The sequence below is a fragment of the Lichenostomus cassidix genome, chromosome 2 (genome assembly GCF_008360975.1).
Source record: "Lichenostomus cassidix isolate B80296 chromosome 2, HeHo_3.0, whole genome shotgun sequence".
NCBI classification, from domain to species: domain Eukaryota; kingdom Metazoa; phylum Chordata; class Aves; order Passeriformes; family Meliphagidae; genus Lichenostomus; species Lichenostomus cassidix.
In genome coordinates, this window is record NC_139482.1 from 103803251 (window position 1) to 103823322 (window position 20072).

Below are 20072 nucleotides of genomic sequence, written 5' to 3' on the forward strand. Positions count from 1 at the left end.
CTCGCTATTGCACATTTTCCAGGAGTATGATTTAAGATGGCAATTTAAATCACTGGGAAACAAGCTGATGTTTTCCATGAAATTGGGCTTGATTTGGTAAAGGGGAATTTTGGTAGAGTGAGGCTAGGACTATCTCCATGTGATTTACAGCAGAATTTCCATCTTTTGCACATCTTCAACAAGTACCAGGACTTGACGAAGACCTTACTTTTTAGATGGACCAATCCTAAATTTCATCCTCAAGCTAGCAATACCAAGAAGGTATTCAGCTTGGATGTCTTAATCACATTCTCAGTTTTGATGGGCAGGAAATGTGGTGTAGTTATATGTGTGAGCACTGAATAAGCCTAAGAGCAGGTGTTTGCTGCATGCTGTCTTTGGGAAACAGTGGCTGGATTTTGTCATGCTGTAAGTCTGGGAAGTCACTGGTATCTCCCCCTCCCCCCAACAAGTGTTTTTTGGGGAGCTGGGGCAGTGGGGGGGAGGGTTGGCATTCTTCTCTGACCTGGTCTGCATTTAATCAGCACTTTTATCTCACTTTGCAGTAACTCCTAATATCTACCACTGACACCATCAGCTAAGTTCTCTCAGTATTTTCCAGTTAGGCAGTAAAATACTGCTGAAACCATTTTAGAAGGTGAATTAGTGGCAGAGAGGATATGACCAGTCTGTCTCAAATCCTGGACTTGGAGGTTTGAAAAATAAATTGCTAGAAAATTGTCATTTTATTCCTGTGCTTTGTTTTTTTAATTGTATGATCTTAGAAAGAAATATAGTTTAGTTTAAACTAAATTGCTGCTACTTTTCAACATACTTGAGTGAAGTCCTGGAACTACAATAAAAAATAATTAACATTAGCAGCTATTGCTAAGCTAAAGTGAAGATTTAAGTTCAGGTATCATGACCTCCACTTTGTGCTGACAGACTACTCTGTGCTTTTTTGCTGTAGCCACCTACTACCCTGTAAAACTTAAGGAACTCTTTGTCGTGTTGCAGTATAATTTTTTTTAGGACAGCTAGTACATCTTTAATCCAAAGAAAGATGCTGCCTTTGCCCGAGCTGGGTGACACTTGGAAGCACATTATCACATACAGAATGTTCATTAAAAGCGGATTAGGAGAAGATCTCATCAAACATACCAATTCCGCTTAAAATAAACGGCTTCTAAGCACAGGAATTGTTAGAGGAATGGACGATAGGCGCCGACTAGTTCAGTTTGCATATTTTAGAGAGTGTTTTGAGCTGATGTGTGTGGAACTAGACTCTTTACTCTGGCAGTTCTGTTTAGTTTACTCGAACTGAGTAGTAACCACTGGTAAAAAAATGTTAGAGTGATAAAATATGGAGACTTAATAAAAAGATATCCCAGACATAAAACACTGCAGAAGAACATTGCTTTAAAATGAACTAATTGAGAAAACAAATTAAATGAAATGCAGCTTTCACTGTTAGGTTCTAGATTTCTCTCCCCCAAACATTAGACAAAATTGCATTGTTTACAAAAATTTATTAATACAAACTTTACACACTTTATATAACAGTTATCAAAGTCCTAGTTATAGATATCATGTGTGTAATAATACTTTGTTTAAGTTCTTTTTATATTTATTTGCACACAAAATAAGTTCTCCAAGACTAACATCTACCTACTATGACTGTATCTCAAATCTGCTCAAATTTTGGTAAGGCTGTTGGCGCTTCTAAAACAAAACAAAAAAAAAACAAAGAAAGAAAAAAAGAGAAATCGTACAAAGGATAATAATCTAGGTGATCACTTCATAATGCTTGCGACTAGCCACTGAACTCTAACTGATAAGGTCACAAACAAAACGTCAAGAGAGCCCTATGTCATTACACCACAGCCGACACAAACACAGCGCACTCTGCCCATGGCCAAAGAACAGAAGGACGACTAAAACGCAAGCCGATGTGTTGCAGCATCGTAGGGCCACTAAATAGCCATCCGTGAACTCGTGGCGATTTACAAGGTGAAGAGAAGGCACGAAAGCTGCACACTGCGCCCGCGTCCCTGCGCCCGGGGAGCGCCCGGGAGAGCGGGCAGCGCGGGCGGGCGGTGCCGGCAGTGCGGGCAGCCCGGACAGCCCGGACAGGCAGTGCCGGCAGCGCCTGCCCTCCCCGACGGGCTCTGCCCGGCCCGCTCCGCTCCTCCCGGCCGGGGGAAGGAAGGTTTTACCCGCGAAGGTTTTTGGGGGGTGTTGGGGGGTTGCTTTCCGACGTCTTGAATGCGGGGCTCGTTTTGTGTCTTTGGAAAGACTCCTGTAAGGTTTGTGTGGTGAGCTGGAAGGAAGCGGGTACCTACGTGTCCTCCTTCGCTCCCGGCCCGGGCGGGGAACGGGACCAGCCCGCGGGCGGACGGTAAGATAGGAGTCCGTACATAGAGAGATGAGGTGAAAATGGTTTATCTCGTTAGAAACCGGACCACAGGTGAACACTACACATTCTTTTATGACAAAAGTTTGTTTTATGAAATAAATTTTACTAAGCAATAAGCCAGAATGTAGAAAAATACATTTTACCTCCAAACTCAATAAACAAAGAACAAAAACTTTCGTAGTAGTGCATAATTCTTTAGTGGTAGCTACAACAGGGGTTCCTAAACTTGTACAATAAGAGCTTGCATAAAACAGAACAAAGGAGTGAGAGAGCGTTCACAATCTTTTTTTTTTTTTTCCAAAAAGAACATAACCCAAAAAGATGACTCAGGTGGGTTAAACAGAGCTCGGAAAAGTTCGAAGAGAGGATGAGAGGCGGGAGGTCCTACAAGAAAAAGCAATCAAAGAAAAGAGCAACTCCGACCGAAAAATGCAAAGGCGAGAACCCTGCTCATTGTTACACATGATGAGAAGCATGGACAGCACTGGAGAGTAACACACTGTACTTTGCATCCAGGTCCAGTACCGAGCTGCCCGGGGCAGTTGGGTAGCGGATCGGAGGTGGGATCGCCTCGTCTTACCTCGACCCTGCGGCACCGCTTCGGGCACCGGCTCCGGCCCCGGGGCGCGCCGCGGGCCGCCCCCGCTCACTTCCCCACTCTTTCCAAACGGGTCCTGTCTCTGCTTTAGCTTTGTTCTGCAACTCTGCCCAGCCAGCCAGAAGAGCAGTGCACGGGGCTTAGTACTTACTACCCTTGCTGCTGGTTCGGGATTTTGGGGTTGGGGTTTTGAGTTTGGCTTTTTTTGGTTTTATTTTGAATTTTTTTTTGTTATTGTTATTTTGGTTTTGGTTTTTTTAACTATTTCTCCCTCCAATAGGCAACAGAGATGCACAATTTGGATCGAGCTGTTGTTTTCACAAGATAATTATCCTCTAAGCTAATTGGTTGAGGATACACTAATACAGGTACAATTGGAATCAAAGAAAGCAGGAGAGAAAAAAAATAATCGAAATCTAGAAGAAAGGGGACGCTGCCCCTTCAGAGAGGCTAGTGGCAAAGGAGCCTGCCTTAAGACTCACCAGGGGAAGAATCTGCTTCACCAATTCTCCCAAATCAATTTCCTTATAATCCCCCTGGGAGCAGGTCATCCTTCTGTATGTACAGTAGCAAATGGTGAAAATTAATGTCTTCGACCCTGTCGTGGATAAAAATACTATCCTTTTAATTTCTGTTACAAAAATAGGAGTAATATTCAAAGCAATGATTGTCCTTTTTTTTTCTATTTATTTTATATAAAAACATAAACAGCTCAGGCGAATTCTTGTTCTTGTGCAGGCTTTTCATGAAGAATTGTTCTTTACTATTCTTAGTAGTATTTATATATATATATTTATATATTATATATAACTTAATGATTGGTCCACAAAGTAGATCTGTGCGTTTCTCTAGTGCTTTTTGTACAAAAGAAAAACAATATTATTATCAAAATATTCATTTAATGGCTTTACTTCATACATAAATACATGTTTAGATAACACAGGAGCGGTGATTGTTCAGTCAGTTTGGAAATGACTTTTGTTTTTGTTTAGATTTTTTTGTTGTTGTTGGGTTTATCTCTCTCTCTCTCTCTCTCTCTCTCTCTCTCTCTCTCTCTTAGGACTTTGTATACACAGGAGTGGCTGGTTACTCACATCGCTACAAATACGCTACTCGGCGTCCTTTGTTTTTAACTCTTTGTTTATACCTTTTCCCCAGGACGGCTGCTAAGTATTTCTTGACAGCCATTTGTTTCCGGTAGCGGCTGTAGCTGTCCGTGAAGATGCCGTCTATGTGCCGCTTGGTCAGCGGTTCCGCATCGTCCCCCAGGCCGCCGCTGGCACCGCTGCAAGCACCGAGAAGCACAGCTGCATCAGGCGGGGCCGCTCCGCCCCCCTCCGCGCCCCTCCGCACCGCCCCTGCCCTGCGCAGCCCCGCGCCGGCCGCTGCCCCCGGCGCAACACGTTGCGCGGAAGATGCGCGGGGAGACAAAGGCCGCGCCGAAACCCGCTCCCGACGCGGTGCGCGCAAGTGGCGGCGGCGGGAGAGACAATATCTCCCCGCCATGAATTATTCATTGCGGCCGGGAAAGCTGCTCTCCCTGGGGCTTCATTAACGTGTTACCTTCTGCCGAAGGGCAGCGGGTGGCACCGGTCTCGCCCCTGCCCGGCGGCGGCGGGGAGCCCGGGGGAGCCCCGCCCGGCGGCTGGGGGTGCGCAGGGCTGCAACCGAGTCCCCACTGCTGCAGCTGAGCCCTCGATCATCGCTCACCATAAGCTGCTCCCCCCAGCAAACCGTAAAGGCTGCCCAACTTCTTAATTTTAAATTGGTTAATTATAAAAATTTATAGAGACATATAGATAGATAGGTATAGATATAGATGATATAGATAGATATAGATTATATAGATATAGATATAGATATAGATATAGATATAGATATAGATATAGATATTGATATAGATATATACACACATGAGTGTGTGTGTGTATATATATATATGTATGTGTATATATATATATATATTTATGTCCGAGTTTATTAACCTAACCAAATTTCCGCGAACACCCGCGCTGACAACCAGGCTCACGCTGCACGAGCCAGAGTCCACTAGCCTCATCGCGGGTGTAACACATTCGCGACCCGGCCGGGGCAGCTTTGTTTCCCCAGCCGCGGCCCTTCCAGGGTCTCCGCTCCCGCAGCACCAACGCCCACCGCGGAAAAGAACAAGCAGAGACCCTTACCCGACCCGCTTGGCCATCAGAGAGTGCAGATATTTCCTGGCGGATAACTGGCCCAGGAGTTTCCTGTAGGCTTTGTTGAAGATCCCATCGGCGTGCCTGGGTAGAAGGAAGAGCGCGGGGGTGAGCGGCGAGGCCCGGGAGCAGGCTGCGGCGGGTTGCGGGAGCCCGGGCGCTAGCGGTGACCATTCCTCTCCGCCGGCGAGCGGAGGGCGGCATCTCCCCGCGTCCCCCGGGACCCCTCGTCCCCACCCAGATCCCTCCCAGCCGCGCTCGCTGAGTTCCGCACCGGCTGGGCATTTCTGCTCCGTTTGCGGGAGCAGCGCTAAACCTCCCCGGCGCGGGCGGCTCCCCCGCTCCCTCCCCCGCGCTGCTGGAGGTAAGGCGGCTTTTCCATTTCTTCTGAGCTTTACTCTGGACACCGGGACCTGGCCAGTATTGTTGTTTGTTTGGGTTCGGGATTTTTATTTTGATGGTGTTGACATTTTCTTATTAGATATAATTATTAATTTTTTACCCCCAATCGGTTCTGCCCGACCCGTTTTTCTCCCTACTCTAAATTCATGCCTGACACCCCGCGAGTTGCAGTCACCTCTTTTCCGGTGGGTAATACAAGGTGTACATCTCGCCGATCATGGAGGGCGGATTTGCTATGCCGAGGGGCTCGTGGTCGTAGGCGAAGTCCTGCAGGGTGTTCCCGTCCTCGTCGTAGACTTCATCCTCCAGCCTGGCAACGAGAGAAGCAAGGAGAAGGAGTCAGCCGGGCTCCGCGGGGAGCTCCGCTCCACTCCCCGCTGCCGGCTTCCGGCTGCCTCGGTGGCCACCCCTCGGCAGAGCCGACCCGGGAGCCCCGGGAGCCCCGTCCGACTGCCCCCATCCCCTCCCTGCACCCATCCCCTCCCTGCACCCGCCCGCTGCCCATCCCCGCCCTCTCCTCTGCGGGGCAGAACGGCGGAGGAGGGAACACACCCGCCGTCAGACGTGCTCCAAGAAACCCCCCCAAACATGCCCCCCCCCGCCCTCCCCGGCCCACGCCCCGGCCCGAGAAACATCCCCTCTCTGCCGCAGCCATGGCTGGTGCTTCCCGAGAGGAGCGCACGCCCGCCCAGGCGCGCAGGCTGCCGCACACACACGCGTTCGTGTGCCAGGGGCTGGGCGGGAGCCGAGCAGCCTCCGCGGAGGAGACGGGGCGGTGAGCGGCAGTCCCGCCGCCGAGGCCGGGGACCGCGCCCCGCTCCTCCCCGCAGCGCCCGCCGGGACGCGGGGGCTTCGCCTGTTGTTTTTCGTTGAACGGTGCCTCTGCCCTCTGAGATCTCGCCAGTTTTGTGTGTGTCCCAGCCCCCCCAGCCCCCGCTCTCTGCCTCCCTCTCTGCGGTACGATGTAGGTCATTGCACGTTACAGGCAGCTATTTTTGTCTGTGAGCTTTAGCGGAGGTATTAATAATAGATGCCGCTAAAGTGTTTCACTCCTGCTAATTCAGGCGCTTGAATGAAGAAAGCCGGCTTGATGCCGGCTAATGGCCCCGCAGGCCACTGAGCCCGCTGCCCCCTAGACGCACTGCCCAGCAAGATGATGGGGGCTGCTCTGGACCAGCCCCGACGGGCTCCCGGGTACTGCAAGGACACCTCGGAGCCCCAGAAAGGACATCCACCTCGGACAACCTTGCGCGCCCGGCATCGCCCTCTAACCCCCCCCTTCCCGACCCCATCTCCGCCCACCACAGGGCACTGACCCCCGCAGGGCACCCCGGAACAGACCCAAGCGCCGGCGGAGCAGGACGACAGCACCGAGCCCAGAACTCCCCCCGAGCAAAGCAACACCGGTCGCCCCAGCAGGCGACAAGCAGGGTGAGAACAGGCTGCCGTCGGCCGTTCCGGACTAGGTGCCCTGCGCCCCCAGCCGCAGCCCAGCGGAGGAAACTCCCTTGTGCTGGTGCCTCTGGGCGTTCCCGATTGCTGCCCCAAGCACAGCAGGGCTCAAACGCCCACGGCTCCCAGCTGAAAAGGGACAGCACAGGCACCAGTTGGCGCCGGAACCCAGCAAGACAACTCCGAACATAGAAAACCAAACAACCTTGTGCCAGCCCCTTTCCCTCCAGAGAAGGGCTGTCACACGCAGGTAAACAGGGGAAGAGACTGAATCCCCACCAGCTCCAATGCCGCTACACGAACCATGACAACTCCCACATGCTTGCAGACAACGGCGCACCCGTCCCCGCTCCCCCTGAGCCGGACAAGCGATGCTCTGAGCTCACCCTGGGCCAGCTGCGGGCAACCGGAGGCTGCCAAGGGCCCCGCAGGACAGGGGGCAGGCGGGGGAGGAGCTGTTGTGCCCCGTTGAGCTGCAGCCAGAACCTCGGGCCGCTCCCGCCGACAAGCAGAAGAGCAGGTCCCCCACTCCCGGGGACAAGAGGCCGTGGGTTTACAGCATCGTGGTCCCGAGGAGCGGACCTGGGGGATTCCAGGGCTGCAGCCGGAGGGGGTCCTATGCTGCGGCGGAGGGAGTGGGCACACAGCCCAAGTGGAGGGGATTTCCTTTGGTGACTCCCCTCCACATCTCCTTTCATTTACCTCCCCAGTAAGATTCCGCTGCCCTTAGCTAAGCTGGGGCAGCGGGGGGCTGAAGTGGTCCCGATGGAGCTCCCGGACGGGTGACGGACCTACCTGAGCGCCGGGTACTGAAGTCCGGCCGCAGGTGAGCAGTAGACGCTGCAGTGCATTATTATGCCATAGACCAGGAGTGCTAAGATCGCTTTGCTACACATTGCCACTCTGTGCGGGAGGGAAAGGAACTGCTGTCAAAAAAAAAAGAAAAAAAAAGAAAAAAAAAGGCAAAAAAAAGGGGGGGAAAAAAGAGCAAACCCCAAAACCAAAAGCAAACAAAAAAGAATTCACGAACAAAAACACAAACAAACCACCCCACGACCCACCAAACCCCTGGCCTCTCCTGCCGGAAAAGGAGGCAGGGCAGCCCCTGGGGACAAGCGCCCTGGGCAGCCGGATGCCGGCGCGGAGCGGCACGGAGAGGAGCAGAGTGGTGCCCGGCGCAGAGAGCTGCAGCCGCCGCCCGCCCCGTCGGTGCCCGCCCGCCCGTCCCGGGACCGCTGCGGGAAGGCCCGGCGAGCCATCTCGTGTCCTTACCATTAAACTCTAGACACCCGGCACTGAGAGCGTTTGGTTGCGAAACTAAAACGGCAGGTCTTAGGGGAAAAAAAAATAAATAAAGACCCAAAATGGGGAGGGAGAGAAATCGAGTTTTCTTCCAAGTTGCTTCCAAAACGAGTTAAAACCCTCGTGACATCGCCTCCCCGATGGGCGAAGGACCCGCAGGATGCAGAAGATGCAGAAGCGGCAGCAGTTAGTTGTTCGCTGGTTTTAGGGCAATCCACTCCAAAAAGAAAAAGAGAGACAGGAGGGGGGGAAAAAAGATACAGGAAAAAAGTTTGCAGGTAGCAGCACAGATCTGGAGTGGAGTCTACAAGGGAATGGAGAAAGAGGGATGGAGCGAGATGTCGCCGGAGAACGGAACGCTGGGGAAGAGGGAAGAGAGCGAGCGAGCCCGGGAGGGAGCGGAGGCGGGAGCCGCGGGCTGGCTGCGTGCGATGTTGTCTTCCCCAGATCTCTCCCCTCACTGAGCGCCTTCAGCCTTCTTCTCTTCTTTTCCTGCTCGGTGGCTCCAAACTTGACCAGCCTTCTGCAGCCTTCCGTCTGATACGCAATTAGCAAGAAAATCTTTGCAAACACCGCGCTTCAGCAAGAGCCCTCTTCGTAAACATTTGCCTGCTTGTTACCTTAGAGGACGGGCAATATTGTTTGTTGCCCCCGTAGTGGTGTCCGGATTTTTATTCATGAATCAAATGCCTTTTTTTTTTTTTTCCTCAGTCACGTAATAATCGGGTATCAGAAAAGACGTCACCACCCCAATTCCTCAAGGAACACAGTTCTGTGTCGTCCACAAAGATGAGCTTATCAGGAGTCATGAAGCTTCTCATAAACACCAACTCACACTTCCCAACCCCCCCCCCACCAAAAAAAAATAGAAAAAGAAAATTTAACAACCAAACAAACGCGCAGAAAACCCCCACTGCACAAACCTAAGAGGATGTTCGCCACGGTAAAGTTTTACCTGACGTGGGAAGGGACCAGGAGGCGGAGGAGGACAGTTAGGTCTGGGGTGGGGGTCCCCGGGCTTGTCGGGCTCCCCCACGGCTTTGTTCCGGGTATTTCCGCGGGGCCAGCTCACCCCACACGCAGCCCGGGCCGCCGCTGGGCGCAAGCCCCCGCGGAGCCCGGCTCTGAGCGCGCAGGCGGAGCAGCCCTGCCGCGGAAACCCCCCACTTCCGCGGAGCTTTGAGAATATAAGTGCCTTTTTTTTTTTCCCCGAAGCCCCCCTCTTTTATTTTTTTTTTCCTTTCCTTTAACTTTTTTTTTTTTTTTTTTTTTTTTACGGATTGTTAGCATTGTTCCCATTACACAAGGCTCCCCCAGGGGAAACCAGCAGCGCCGTGACCTCTCGGCGTGTACTGAAGCCGCGGGGCGTAGGGGACAAGTCCCGGGGACGCATCGCAAGGAGGGTCTCAGGCGCGGCCGTAGCTGCCCGGGGATGGAGGGCGAGTTTGGGAGGCTTTTCCGCGCAGTCCCCTGCCCCGACCCTCTCGTCTCTCCGCCTTGTGCAGACACAGATGTGAGGCTCTCAGCGCTTGGCAGAGCGGGAGGGAAGAGTATCACCATGAGGAAAATAAAAAAAAAGAAAAAAAAACCCAAAAAAAACTTGATTTGCCGGAGGGACCGGGAAGGAAATCCCTTCTCTGGGGACTTCCCCGCCGCCGGAATAATTTCCCCCCGAAGTGATGCGCCGGGCGCGGGCCACCGGCGGGTTCCCAGCCGCTGCAATTGCTGCTCGTCTCCGCACTTCCCTCCCTCCGCGACCGAAAATGTGCCCTTCATTTCCGAGAATTACCCAAAGAAATCCAGGCTGCAGGAGCCATTACTAGACATTTTAATTATTGGGATCATAAGCAGAGGGTTCAGGAAGCAGCAATAATACAGTTCTCCTGTTTCCTATTTGAATGGGTTCGGTGTAACATGCTTGGATGAGTTATTTGAGCCCAAATCGATTTCTCAAAAACAACAACAACAAAAAACACGCCATACAATTACATCCCTATTACGGTCATTTAAGGTTTCAATATTTTCCGGAGATAAAGGAAATTTGACGTGAATGAATGATTCCCGTAGAAATGACCAACGACGCGATCCCGGGCGGGGATGCAGGACTAGGGACGGAGAGGGACGCTATCCCCGGTGCCATTCTGTGCCGAGCGTGTCGGGCCGGGAAGGACCACCGGCGGGAGAGGGGACAGGGCAGGGCAGGGCAGGGCAGGGCAGGGCGCCCGGAGGGGTCGCTGGGGAGGCGATCACCCGCCGCTCCCGCTGGGGAAAAGGGTCACTGCTTCCCCCGGGGAAAGGGTCACCCCAACGCTCCCGCTGGAGAAGGGCATCCCGTGGCTCCAGCTGGGGAGCGGGCACCCTGCGGGTCCCGGTGGAGAAGGGCACCCCGCGGGTCCCGGTGGAGAAGGGCACCCCGCGGGTCCCGGTGCAGAAGGGCACCCCGCGGGTCCCGGTGCAGAAGGGCACGCCGCGGGTCCCGGTGCAGAAGGGCACCCCGCGGGTCCCGGTGCAGAAGGGCACCCCGCGGCTCCCCCGCCGGCCCCGCAGCGCCATGAGGTTTCCCCGCCGCTCCCCGCCCCGCGGCGCGCACGGTCCGTGAGCAGCGAGCGCCACCGCGCGGGCAGCTGCGCACCTGCAGCCGCCGTCGGGCGGGCCTGGGCTGCCCGGTGTGAGAGAGGCCGGCGGGATGAGGTGGGGCTTTTTTGGCTTCCTTTCTCATGACTCTGCGGTAGCAGGAGTAAACACGGGCCTTTCTAGAAACCAGTGTGGCAAGGGCTGTGTGAATCACGTCAGTATGGAGGCATGAACACACACTCCGCCTAAAGGACAGGGAAAAACATTCCTCCTTTTCTAAGAGATGTGACACACGCAGGCAATATATTTTGAAGCTGAGGCTGTTTTCACTTTAGGAAAGTTCTCTTTGGCTACTTCTGATATACACAGTCACATTTCCTCTCTTCCGTCCCCACTCCCCTAGATCCTTACAGAAACTACCAAGGTGTCTGAAATAATAGGCATCAGCAGCACAGAGGTAGAGATTCCCATAAAACAAACCTGAAGCTACAGACCTCACACAGAGACCCAGCTCCACCCTGGTGGTACTGTGCATGCCGGAGCAATGTCAGGATGGCTTGCAAAAAATGTGTCTTCTAAAGCTCTCGTTTATGGTGACTGAGTAATTCACACACAATTCACGCCATAGAGCTTTCATAGCATCTCACTCTACGTCACAGCGGTGTGTGTGCAAAGTGAATATGATTATGACATGATGGTGGTTTAGGCTGAGGAAGTAAAGGTTTAAATCTGGTCTCTGTGTACAAGTAAATTTCTAGATAACGCTGTCATTTCTAGGCTGAGAGGGATTTAAGGTATATAATACCTGCCTCTAAGGCAAATTCCTAAGGCAGCATCTGAAGAAAAGCAGGGGTTTTTTTATTGGCAGAATTTCTTTCATCTTCCCCCTACCAGCTTAAATTAGACTTTAAATTTAATTTCTCTTACTATTCTATTTTAAATACCTATTTTATTAACTAGAGCATTATAATTCTATAGAAGTTTCTAGGGGAGCTTATATCCTCTGAGCCTTGTCAAGTCTGACTGTGGCTGACTGTGGCTGACTGTGGCTGACTGTGGCTGACTGCTGGAAACCTTACTGCCATAGTTCTAATTCAAAGGAATATGTTTCATCATGTACCATGATGGTCATCTTTTCATCTCCTAAGAAACCCCCTTTTTATATTTATGCATATTTTACAGAAAATACTACAAGTAATTTATCAAACTGTTAGGAACTGTATTGGTCCATAAAGACAGATATCTCATACACACTGGTTGGATGTCCAGCCACTATATTCATATTTTCTCAGTATGTTCCAGCTTAGCTGCATATTTTAAAAAGAACCTGGAAGAATTTATGTACATAAATATACATACTTTTATCATGAAAGGGCACATGTATTTCTGCCAATATAGAAAAGGATGAATACTTCTTTCTCAAAAGCAAGCAATCTTGCCAAACCAGCTGTGTCTCTCTCTCACACACACACTATCAGTTTATCATCTCTCTTGTTATCTCTGCCCAGGCCTCCTTTCTTACTGGGGTGGCTTGGGGAACCTATTACTGACCAGTATGCCAATGAGTACTAGTCTGCATCAGTGCCATAAACACAACACCAGCCTGCACCTTTTCTTGACTTTCCTGCCTCCTCCTCCCCAAGGACCAGCTGCTGGGAAGGATGATTTTGTCAGAGGGGAGATTAACCCATCCACGAGGTCATTCAGCTGTAGCTGTGGTCATCTGAAAAAGGCTGATGAGGGACTGCCTGGCAGCAGAACAGAAGTTATTATAGCTCAAGCAGGGCTTGACGGATATTTCAGCACTTCCAGCTGAGACATGGCACCTGTGGAAGAGGTGGGAAAGCCCCACTTTCCTCATGCAGGCTAGATGTCAGTCCAGTGGGGGACAGACATGGAGGACTTCAGAGATGAAGTATTTCATTCACAGAGTTGTTTTTCTTTTATTAAGCCATTCTCTCTCATGCTTTCTTTAGGTAAAAGAAGCAAAATGATTACACACAATGTGCCTATGAAAGCATACACATCTGCATGCTTTCTCACTTCCAAAGGGACAAAGCTGCAATCCAGACAGACTTGATCACTCAGGAATGTTCTGGGCAGGAGGTACAAACTACAAAAAACCCAGAGAACAACAACCAGGGACAGTACTGGGACTACAAATCTCTCAAGAGATGGTAGAGGCAAGCCTCACCTGCTGGCTGGACCCTTGCCAGCCTCTTTGCATGTGACCATGCATTAGCAAGGTCTCTGTGAGAATCTTCCAGATAATTCCTTGCTACCTTTTGCAACCTTACTTCCAAGCAAACAGACAAAAAAAAATGTGCTGGGTTTTTTTCTTTCCTTCTCTGAAGTGAGGAGGCAGAGCAGTCGTTCCCAGGGCAGCAGTGTAGGAGCACCAGCAGACAACTCATTCTGCTCTTGCCACTGCTTAGGACTCATGGTGAGAGACAAGGCCAGTGGGGGTTGCCTCTGGCTTGTGTGATTGCCCACACAGAAGCTCAGGGTTCAATCTTACATCGTGGTTTTCCTCTCCCCCTATTCAGTAAATGAAGGCAGATGACTATGACAACACAGAGGCAAAGGAAGAGTCATTCGCATCCAAACACGAAGGCAAGAAAATAACTTTCTAAATAAATGAATGACCAAACAGTGAACTAACAAAGAGGTAACACCACGCTTTGCCTGTGACTGAAAATTTCCTTGGATGACCAATAGTTCCATTTATAATCTCCCATCTTTCACTCAAATAAACTCATATGCTGCAAGAGAAGAAAATAATTCTCCTTGATGCTTTCTGACAGTGGTTCTTTGATCAATCATTTATATATGAAAACTAGAGAAATAAATTATGAAAGGCAAAAAACAACAACAAAAAACTGTCTTATTTTAAGACTTAATATTCCAAAGGCCTATTCTACACTAAAGCCAGCAACCTACAAAATGCCACTAAAGACCTTGCTAGTCTGCAGGGCAGAATAAAAGGCTTTAGCACTGGCACCAGATCTATTCCTGTTCTCATTTCCATTTGGTGTTCAGGGGGAGGGTAAATCCTTAAGCAGATTGAATATACAAAGTTTCACAAATGCTGTCAAGATACAGTAATTTATACTGGACAAATAACAGCCACAATATTTTTGTGTTCCAGGTTGTTTTAGATGCAGCTGTAGCCCAAGGTGAATGGCAAGTTCTGATTTTGTACCCAAAAGTGACAGAATTTTGGGTACACCTTTAGAAAGAGTGGGATTGCCATGTGTCTGTGTCCAGAAACCAAAATCCATCTGTAGTTCTGAGGTATTGCTAATGGCATAGCTAAAGTTATTCATAGTTTAGATTTACCAGAAATAGTTGGAACAAATTAATAATGAATTAGAACATTTCTTATCATCGCAGGGAGTGAGAGGGAATAAATAGAACCATCCATATTTTCTTATTACAAAACAGTGTGCAGCCTATTACCAAACACTAATTTAGTGTTGCTTGTGCTGGAAAACTGTTGAAGGGTCCCTGGCTCCTGACAGTGCAACTTAATTCAGTCTGACGGGAGCAAGGCTGCACAGAAGCAGTCCAGGGCAGGCAGGTGAGGACCATCCCAACAGGGGTGAATCCCAGCCTGCCAGAGCCAGGCGCCGCTCAATAATTCCAATTAACCACGCTAAAGATGACAGAGACAGGTCACGCAGAGCCCAGTAAATATCAATCAGAGCCACGTATTTTGATGAGAGAATAACAAAGTCTTTCTCATTAAGGAAAAGAGGAAAGATGTTTGGTTGAGCATAGAAGCCTGTCCTTGGTGGTTTGTGCACCCTGCAGTGCTGTCTCTGCCTCACGTGGCTGCAGCCCATGCTGGCCACAGCCAAAATTGCCCTGAGCATGGGAGCCCTTCATGTGGCTTAGCTCCCTGTTTTGTGTGTAGTGAGCAACAGGGAGAGCTCCCACCTCCCTTGGCAGCACAGGAGGGCCTGTGCCCCACCAGATACATAGCTCCAGAAGTGTGGGGTGAGAATTGGGAGCTGCGTTTGCTGGCCTCTGCGCCACAAGTTGGCTGGACAACAGACACTGGGGCCATCAGCCAGACATTGGGGCCACCAGCCAGACACTGGGGCCACCAGCCAGGCACTGGGACCAGGCAACAGCACATAATCTTTGTCTGCTGTCATAACTTCAATAATGTACTCGACTCTACTTAGCCTAAAGGAAAATATGTGGTTCTAAGGTTTTTATACTTAAAGATAGCACAAAGAATTTCTTGTGTGTGGCCTTATGGTCCGATCCATCTTTATCTTCTAATAAAATGCATTTCTGTAACAGCCAAGGCAATTAATCACTTAAACAGAATTGGATTACAATCTCCATTACTAGAAAATCTTTAAAGTCAGGCTTGCTATCTTTCTAAAAGATCTCAAGCTATTGAGCCATTTTTTGCCCTGCTTTATGCAAAGGTCAGACTGGATGTTCGTAATGGCCTCTTCTAATGTCAAAAATTGGTCTCTGACCCTTGTAATGCCACTCACTGATTTCAGGCAGAACTGCACTGGATTTATTGACCTTTCTCATTAGGAACAAAGATTGTCTGCAGAAACTCCTATGTGATTTCATAACTCCAGGTACATGTCTATTGAGCTCATTATGTAAATACTGATGTCTTTAGTCAGTTTTGAATTTCATAGGAGTTTGCAGAGCATAGCACAAACCAGAAGTTGCTAGGACATTGCAAGAATGGACTCTCTCTCTTAATCCCCAAATCTGTGTTCAATCTCCACAGGTAACGGTATATGTCAATAGAAAAACATAATGGTAAACTATGATACTCTTTAGACATGTTTAAAAACCTGAAACTTTAAGACGGTATTTTTCATTATAGTGAAATTTCCTTGGCTGGGGATTTCTTGCCACCAAATGCAAGTATATTATTGACTTCAATATGTGTCTTCAAAATAAAAAAGTTATTTGCGTATAATTTCAGGTGATTCTCTGACATATTTTTACTCTACAGCTAGCCCAATTTTCCTCTAAGTCTCAGAGATTGTTCTAAAATGTGTATTGGTTTTAACTGCCTGTCCAAAATATTTTACCATTGCATAAATAACTTCAGTTAGTTTCTCAGATGAAATATCTGAGTGTGACGTGAATTTGCTCTGAAACACAATAGAGCAAAGAAATGCAGAGCTAACATCTTATCATCTAATGTTAACACTTAAAGACCTTTTGGCTTTTGGGTTTGGTTCTGGTTTGATTTTTTTTAGTAAGGACTCCACAAGGAGATACCTTTATCTGTTGCACATACTTCTGTGGGGAAAAAAATATCACATGCAAAAGAAAGCTATTGTCAAGAACATTATTTAGTCAAACATCTCCTCTGTGGAAGGTAAATAACTCTGGTTTTAATACATCTCCTGACCCTTATCTCCTGAGATTAGTTCTACCAGTTCTGTTCTGAGACAGGGATTGTTTCTGATGCACTGTTTACTTCCAAATAGCCTCTCTTTCTTTCCTCTCATCCTAATGAAGAATATTTTTATATAATTATTACAGAGGTACAACAAGGTAAACTTTGTATATTACAAGACAAAGACTGGAATAGAATAATAAAGTTCTGTTTATGAAAGGGGGACATATAAGTACTGAGAAAATAATGCTAAAACCCCCACATAATAGATTTAGAAAAAAAACATTATCTTTTATTTTAGACAAAAGAGGCATGTGGTCTGGTGATGATATGCCCATACTTAATGGGGGTTCTTAATATTTATAAAATATGCTACAATTATGCAATGAGTTTCATCTGAATGTATTACCACCAATCTCACAATATTTTTATAAGGTATATATTTATTAATGTATTACATCTGTTTTATCCAGTAAAGTATGAAATACAGCAAGTTCAGTGACTTTCTTGGGAGCACATAGTTAAAAAACATGGATAATTTTAAAACAAATACCTGATCCCATTGATGTCAAAGGCAAAGAGCCTGATGACTTTAGTGGGGTCAGACAATCACTTTTGGTAATCTGACTCCAATTCCTTGCCAGTGTTGGAGGTTTACCACTCAGGAATAATCCTTGTGCCTCCAAACACTCAGTGCCACTAATCTAAAAAGTAACTATCTGCCAGTGAGTTCTGTAATGGATTCAAGGGAGATTCATATTTAGCCCCTACAAAGAGAGGTTTTAGTTGAAGAAATTCCTGTCCCAGCCCCCAAACTAGTAGTCACTAGGTGATGGTCTCCACCAGTGCATGCAGAAATCAGCAGCACTAAAATAGCAAAGAAAACATCTCCAAGGAAAAGAAAATGTACAGTCAAGGACATGAAACACTTGTGAATTTGTGTAGTTGTTGGTAGTTTGAAGAAGATTAATAACTTTAAGCTAAACTAAAAAGAATTAAAATCACATTACTCATCCTCTGAGAACAAGGTAATCAAAGGAGACTTCAGAAGTGAGTAAAAGCTGTCCCTCAAAAGAAATCTTTCCCCATCTTCCAGTGTTGATTAGTGAATAATACTGCTAGTCATTACACTCAATAGAGTTGGTGTTCTTCCTTGATTTTTGTGGGGGAAGAAGAGGCAGTAAGGAGAGCTGAATCACAGGTTTTCCTCATGTTTTTTCTTAATGAACAATAGTTCACACAGCTGCTCTGGAAAACAGTGACAGGTAAAGTCAGCACAGTCACTGGAGTCTGTTAGAAAGATGGCAAAAGTTCCCAAGCATCGATCCACAGACAAAACGTATAAACTTGGTATTAGGATGTGAAGAAAAGTATAATGTCCAATGATTCCTCTTGTTTCCAACACCTGCATTTAGTTTAAGTAGCTAAACCTAAACCTGACAGTTTCAGGATCACTCTTCACCCTTTCTATAGATTCCACAGGATGGGAGACAAATCGCCCCAGAATGCATGATTCATGGTTATAAAATTCAGGGATGTTAACTGGGAACAGCGTTGCAAAAAATCGCATCCTGGAGGTATTTTGTGCTGTGCTCCATTAGTCATAAATGAGCCTGCAAAAAAAGGGAAGCTTCACTTGAAGAAGAAAACATTTTCCCTGCTTCAGTTAGGTAATATAAAAATGAAAGGTCACAGAGATATTGAAATCAAATTTTTTAAACTAGTAAGAAATGGAAGAAAGGTGAGGGGAGTGGGGTTCTCCATTCAGGTGTTTTTTTGGAAGAAGCAGGGTGGATTAAAGTCAGGTACAGCTCTTCAATTCCACAGAGGTCTGTGAGCAAAGCACTTACAGTTGCTTTAGCTCACAGCTGCTGCCTTACCTTTGCTGAGCACTGCATGCCTGCAACTCCGAGTAAATTATTACATGTCACTAATAGCCTTACATGGCCTGGAGTCCTATTTAGACAAGCAGCAAGTTTTAAATAGATGAATACGACAAATAGGAGTGCTGAATGTTTGCCTTCCTTGGCACTGGGCTGTTAATGGCACCTGCATAGTACTGGCTGTAGGAACTGTTTATTTCACAGCATCTTTAACCTTCAGATTGTCTTCCAGGTGAAATGTTAAGGCAGGGCAAAAAGAAAAAATTTAGGGGGGACACTTTCACACCACTTTCCCAACAGGACCAGCAGAAGCTGTACCTCTGATAGAAACTCCTAAACATTTTTTGCACAAAGCATCTGAAAGTAAGTTATAAGGAAAATTGTTTCTGTGAATGAAGCACTATTGCAGAGAAATCAGTGAAGTTCACACAGACATGCTGCAAAGAAAACCTGTAGTGCAGTGTTTAATAACTCAACACCAGATTCTCTCTTTCTATCACATCCTCATCACTCAGTTTTGCTTCGGCAAAAGCTACAGCAGTACAAGATTCATCCATCCTGTCCTGTCCTGTCCTGTCCTGTCCACCCCCAGAAAGCCATAACTGTCACAGATGCATCATATACAGCAAAGGTATCACAGCTATACCAAGGAGGTATTTTATTACTGCCATAGAATCCCCAATGTGCCAGTGCAGGAGATTGTGGCAGACACCTGTGTAAGTGATTTTCTCATTTTCCTGGCTGCTAGATCTGTTACAGATTAGGCTGAGAGCAGCAAGACTAGAAGAGTTAAATTGGGAATATCTGCTGTTTGTTTGAGCTCTCAGGCCCTGTTGCGTAAGACCTGCAGCCCACATGAGTGCTGTGGGCACAGGGTACACTTGTCCAAACAGACAAAGAGGGTCTGGCCAGCTCAGCCAAGGGCTTGACATTTTACGTGTTTGAGAGGCATCATCTGATGCCATGGACCATACAAGACAAAAAGAGATGGTTATCCCGAGGGGATCTGAGAGACAACAGGAAGAGAGGTTTTGTGCAGGAGTAGGCGTACGCCCAGGCTGATTTTCATTTAGCCAGACAAAGAAATAGCAGCCTCAAGGACATGGTGACGCTGGCTTTTGCACACACCAGTCCTTAGAGGCTGTCCCATGAACAGCTCTGCAGGCAGGGGGAATTCAGCACGCAGTGGGAATGTGTGGCCAGATGCTGCTCGATGGCCGATATCGGGCAAAGCCCCCGTGCCACCTTGCGGCTGCTGGATTACAGCTGGCACAGGGGGTGCCACCCCTCCTGCTCCAAGCCACGCTCTTGCAATAAAAGCACTTTTGCCTCCTGCAGGCTGTAGGGACATCAGTCTCTCACTTTCGGGCGGGTGTGAGCCCTCACCCGAGTATCTCTACAGGCGCATTAAGGGCCCTGAGTCATCCTGAGGTGCACTGGGAAGCAGCAATGTCTCCAAGGCGAGCGGGGCAGGCAGGAGTGCCGATCCCACCGGCTGTGCCCGTGAGACCAGTGGAAAATCGCCTCCCGGTTTGGGTACACGGTGTTCTAAGTGAGCTCTGTGACTGGCCACGGTGAGAAAAACATTTTCTTGTTCTCTCCCAGTGCATTATGAAAACCCACTAAAAGGTGCTTTTCGCACCACAAAACCTTTTAAAAGGATTCTGTCAACACAAAAGCAACATTGACAGCAGTTCCCTTTAAAAGTACTTGAGTCTTCAAACTCTGAAACATGCTTCTAATTTCTTTTTTTTAAATTTTCCAGACTTGGTCTACTACCAGGGTTCAGAGAAATGTTTCTGTAATTGCATGAGTAAGAAAATGCATTGTGAGATTAATGCACGTAACAGTTATTAAAACAATTTGTAAACGTATTCTTCAC

General features: G+C 48.1%; 1 protein-coding gene and 1 long non-coding RNA gene across 3 annotated transcripts; one reads left to right on the forward strand and one right to left on the reverse strand.

Moving 5' to 3' along the window:
* Positions 1-2477: 2477 nt before the first annotated feature.
* ADCYAP1 (adenylate cyclase activating polypeptide 1) lies at positions 2478-9427 on the reverse strand. Of its 2 annotated transcripts, none has more exons than XM_085052652.1 (5): positions 9300-9427; positions 7838-7945; positions 5766-5900; positions 5177-5272; positions 2478-4278 (listed from the first exon to the last, which is right to left on the reverse strand). In XM_085052652.1, exons 2-5 carry the CDS (start codon positions 7936-7938, stop codon positions 4092-4094), a joined length of 519 nt encoding a protein of 172 aa, XP_084908778.1. In that variant the 5' UTR covers positions 7939-7945; positions 9300-9427; the 3' UTR covers positions 2478-4091. The 2 variants fall into 2 exon arrangements, with proteins under 2 accessions (XP_084908778.1, XP_084908777.1); XM_085052651.1 differs by lacking the exon at positions 9300-9427 and adding an exon at positions 8315-8989.
* A 2208-nt stretch (positions 9428-11635) lies between these two features.
* On the forward strand, positions 11636-13618 carry LOC146441884 (uncharacterized). The gene is made up of 3 exons (XR_014849540.1): positions 11636-11712; positions 12562-12755; positions 12970-13618. It is a non-coding gene; the product is annotated as an uncharacterized LOC146441884 (long non-coding RNA).
* The last annotated feature ends 6454 nt before the right edge of the window (positions 13619-20072 follow it).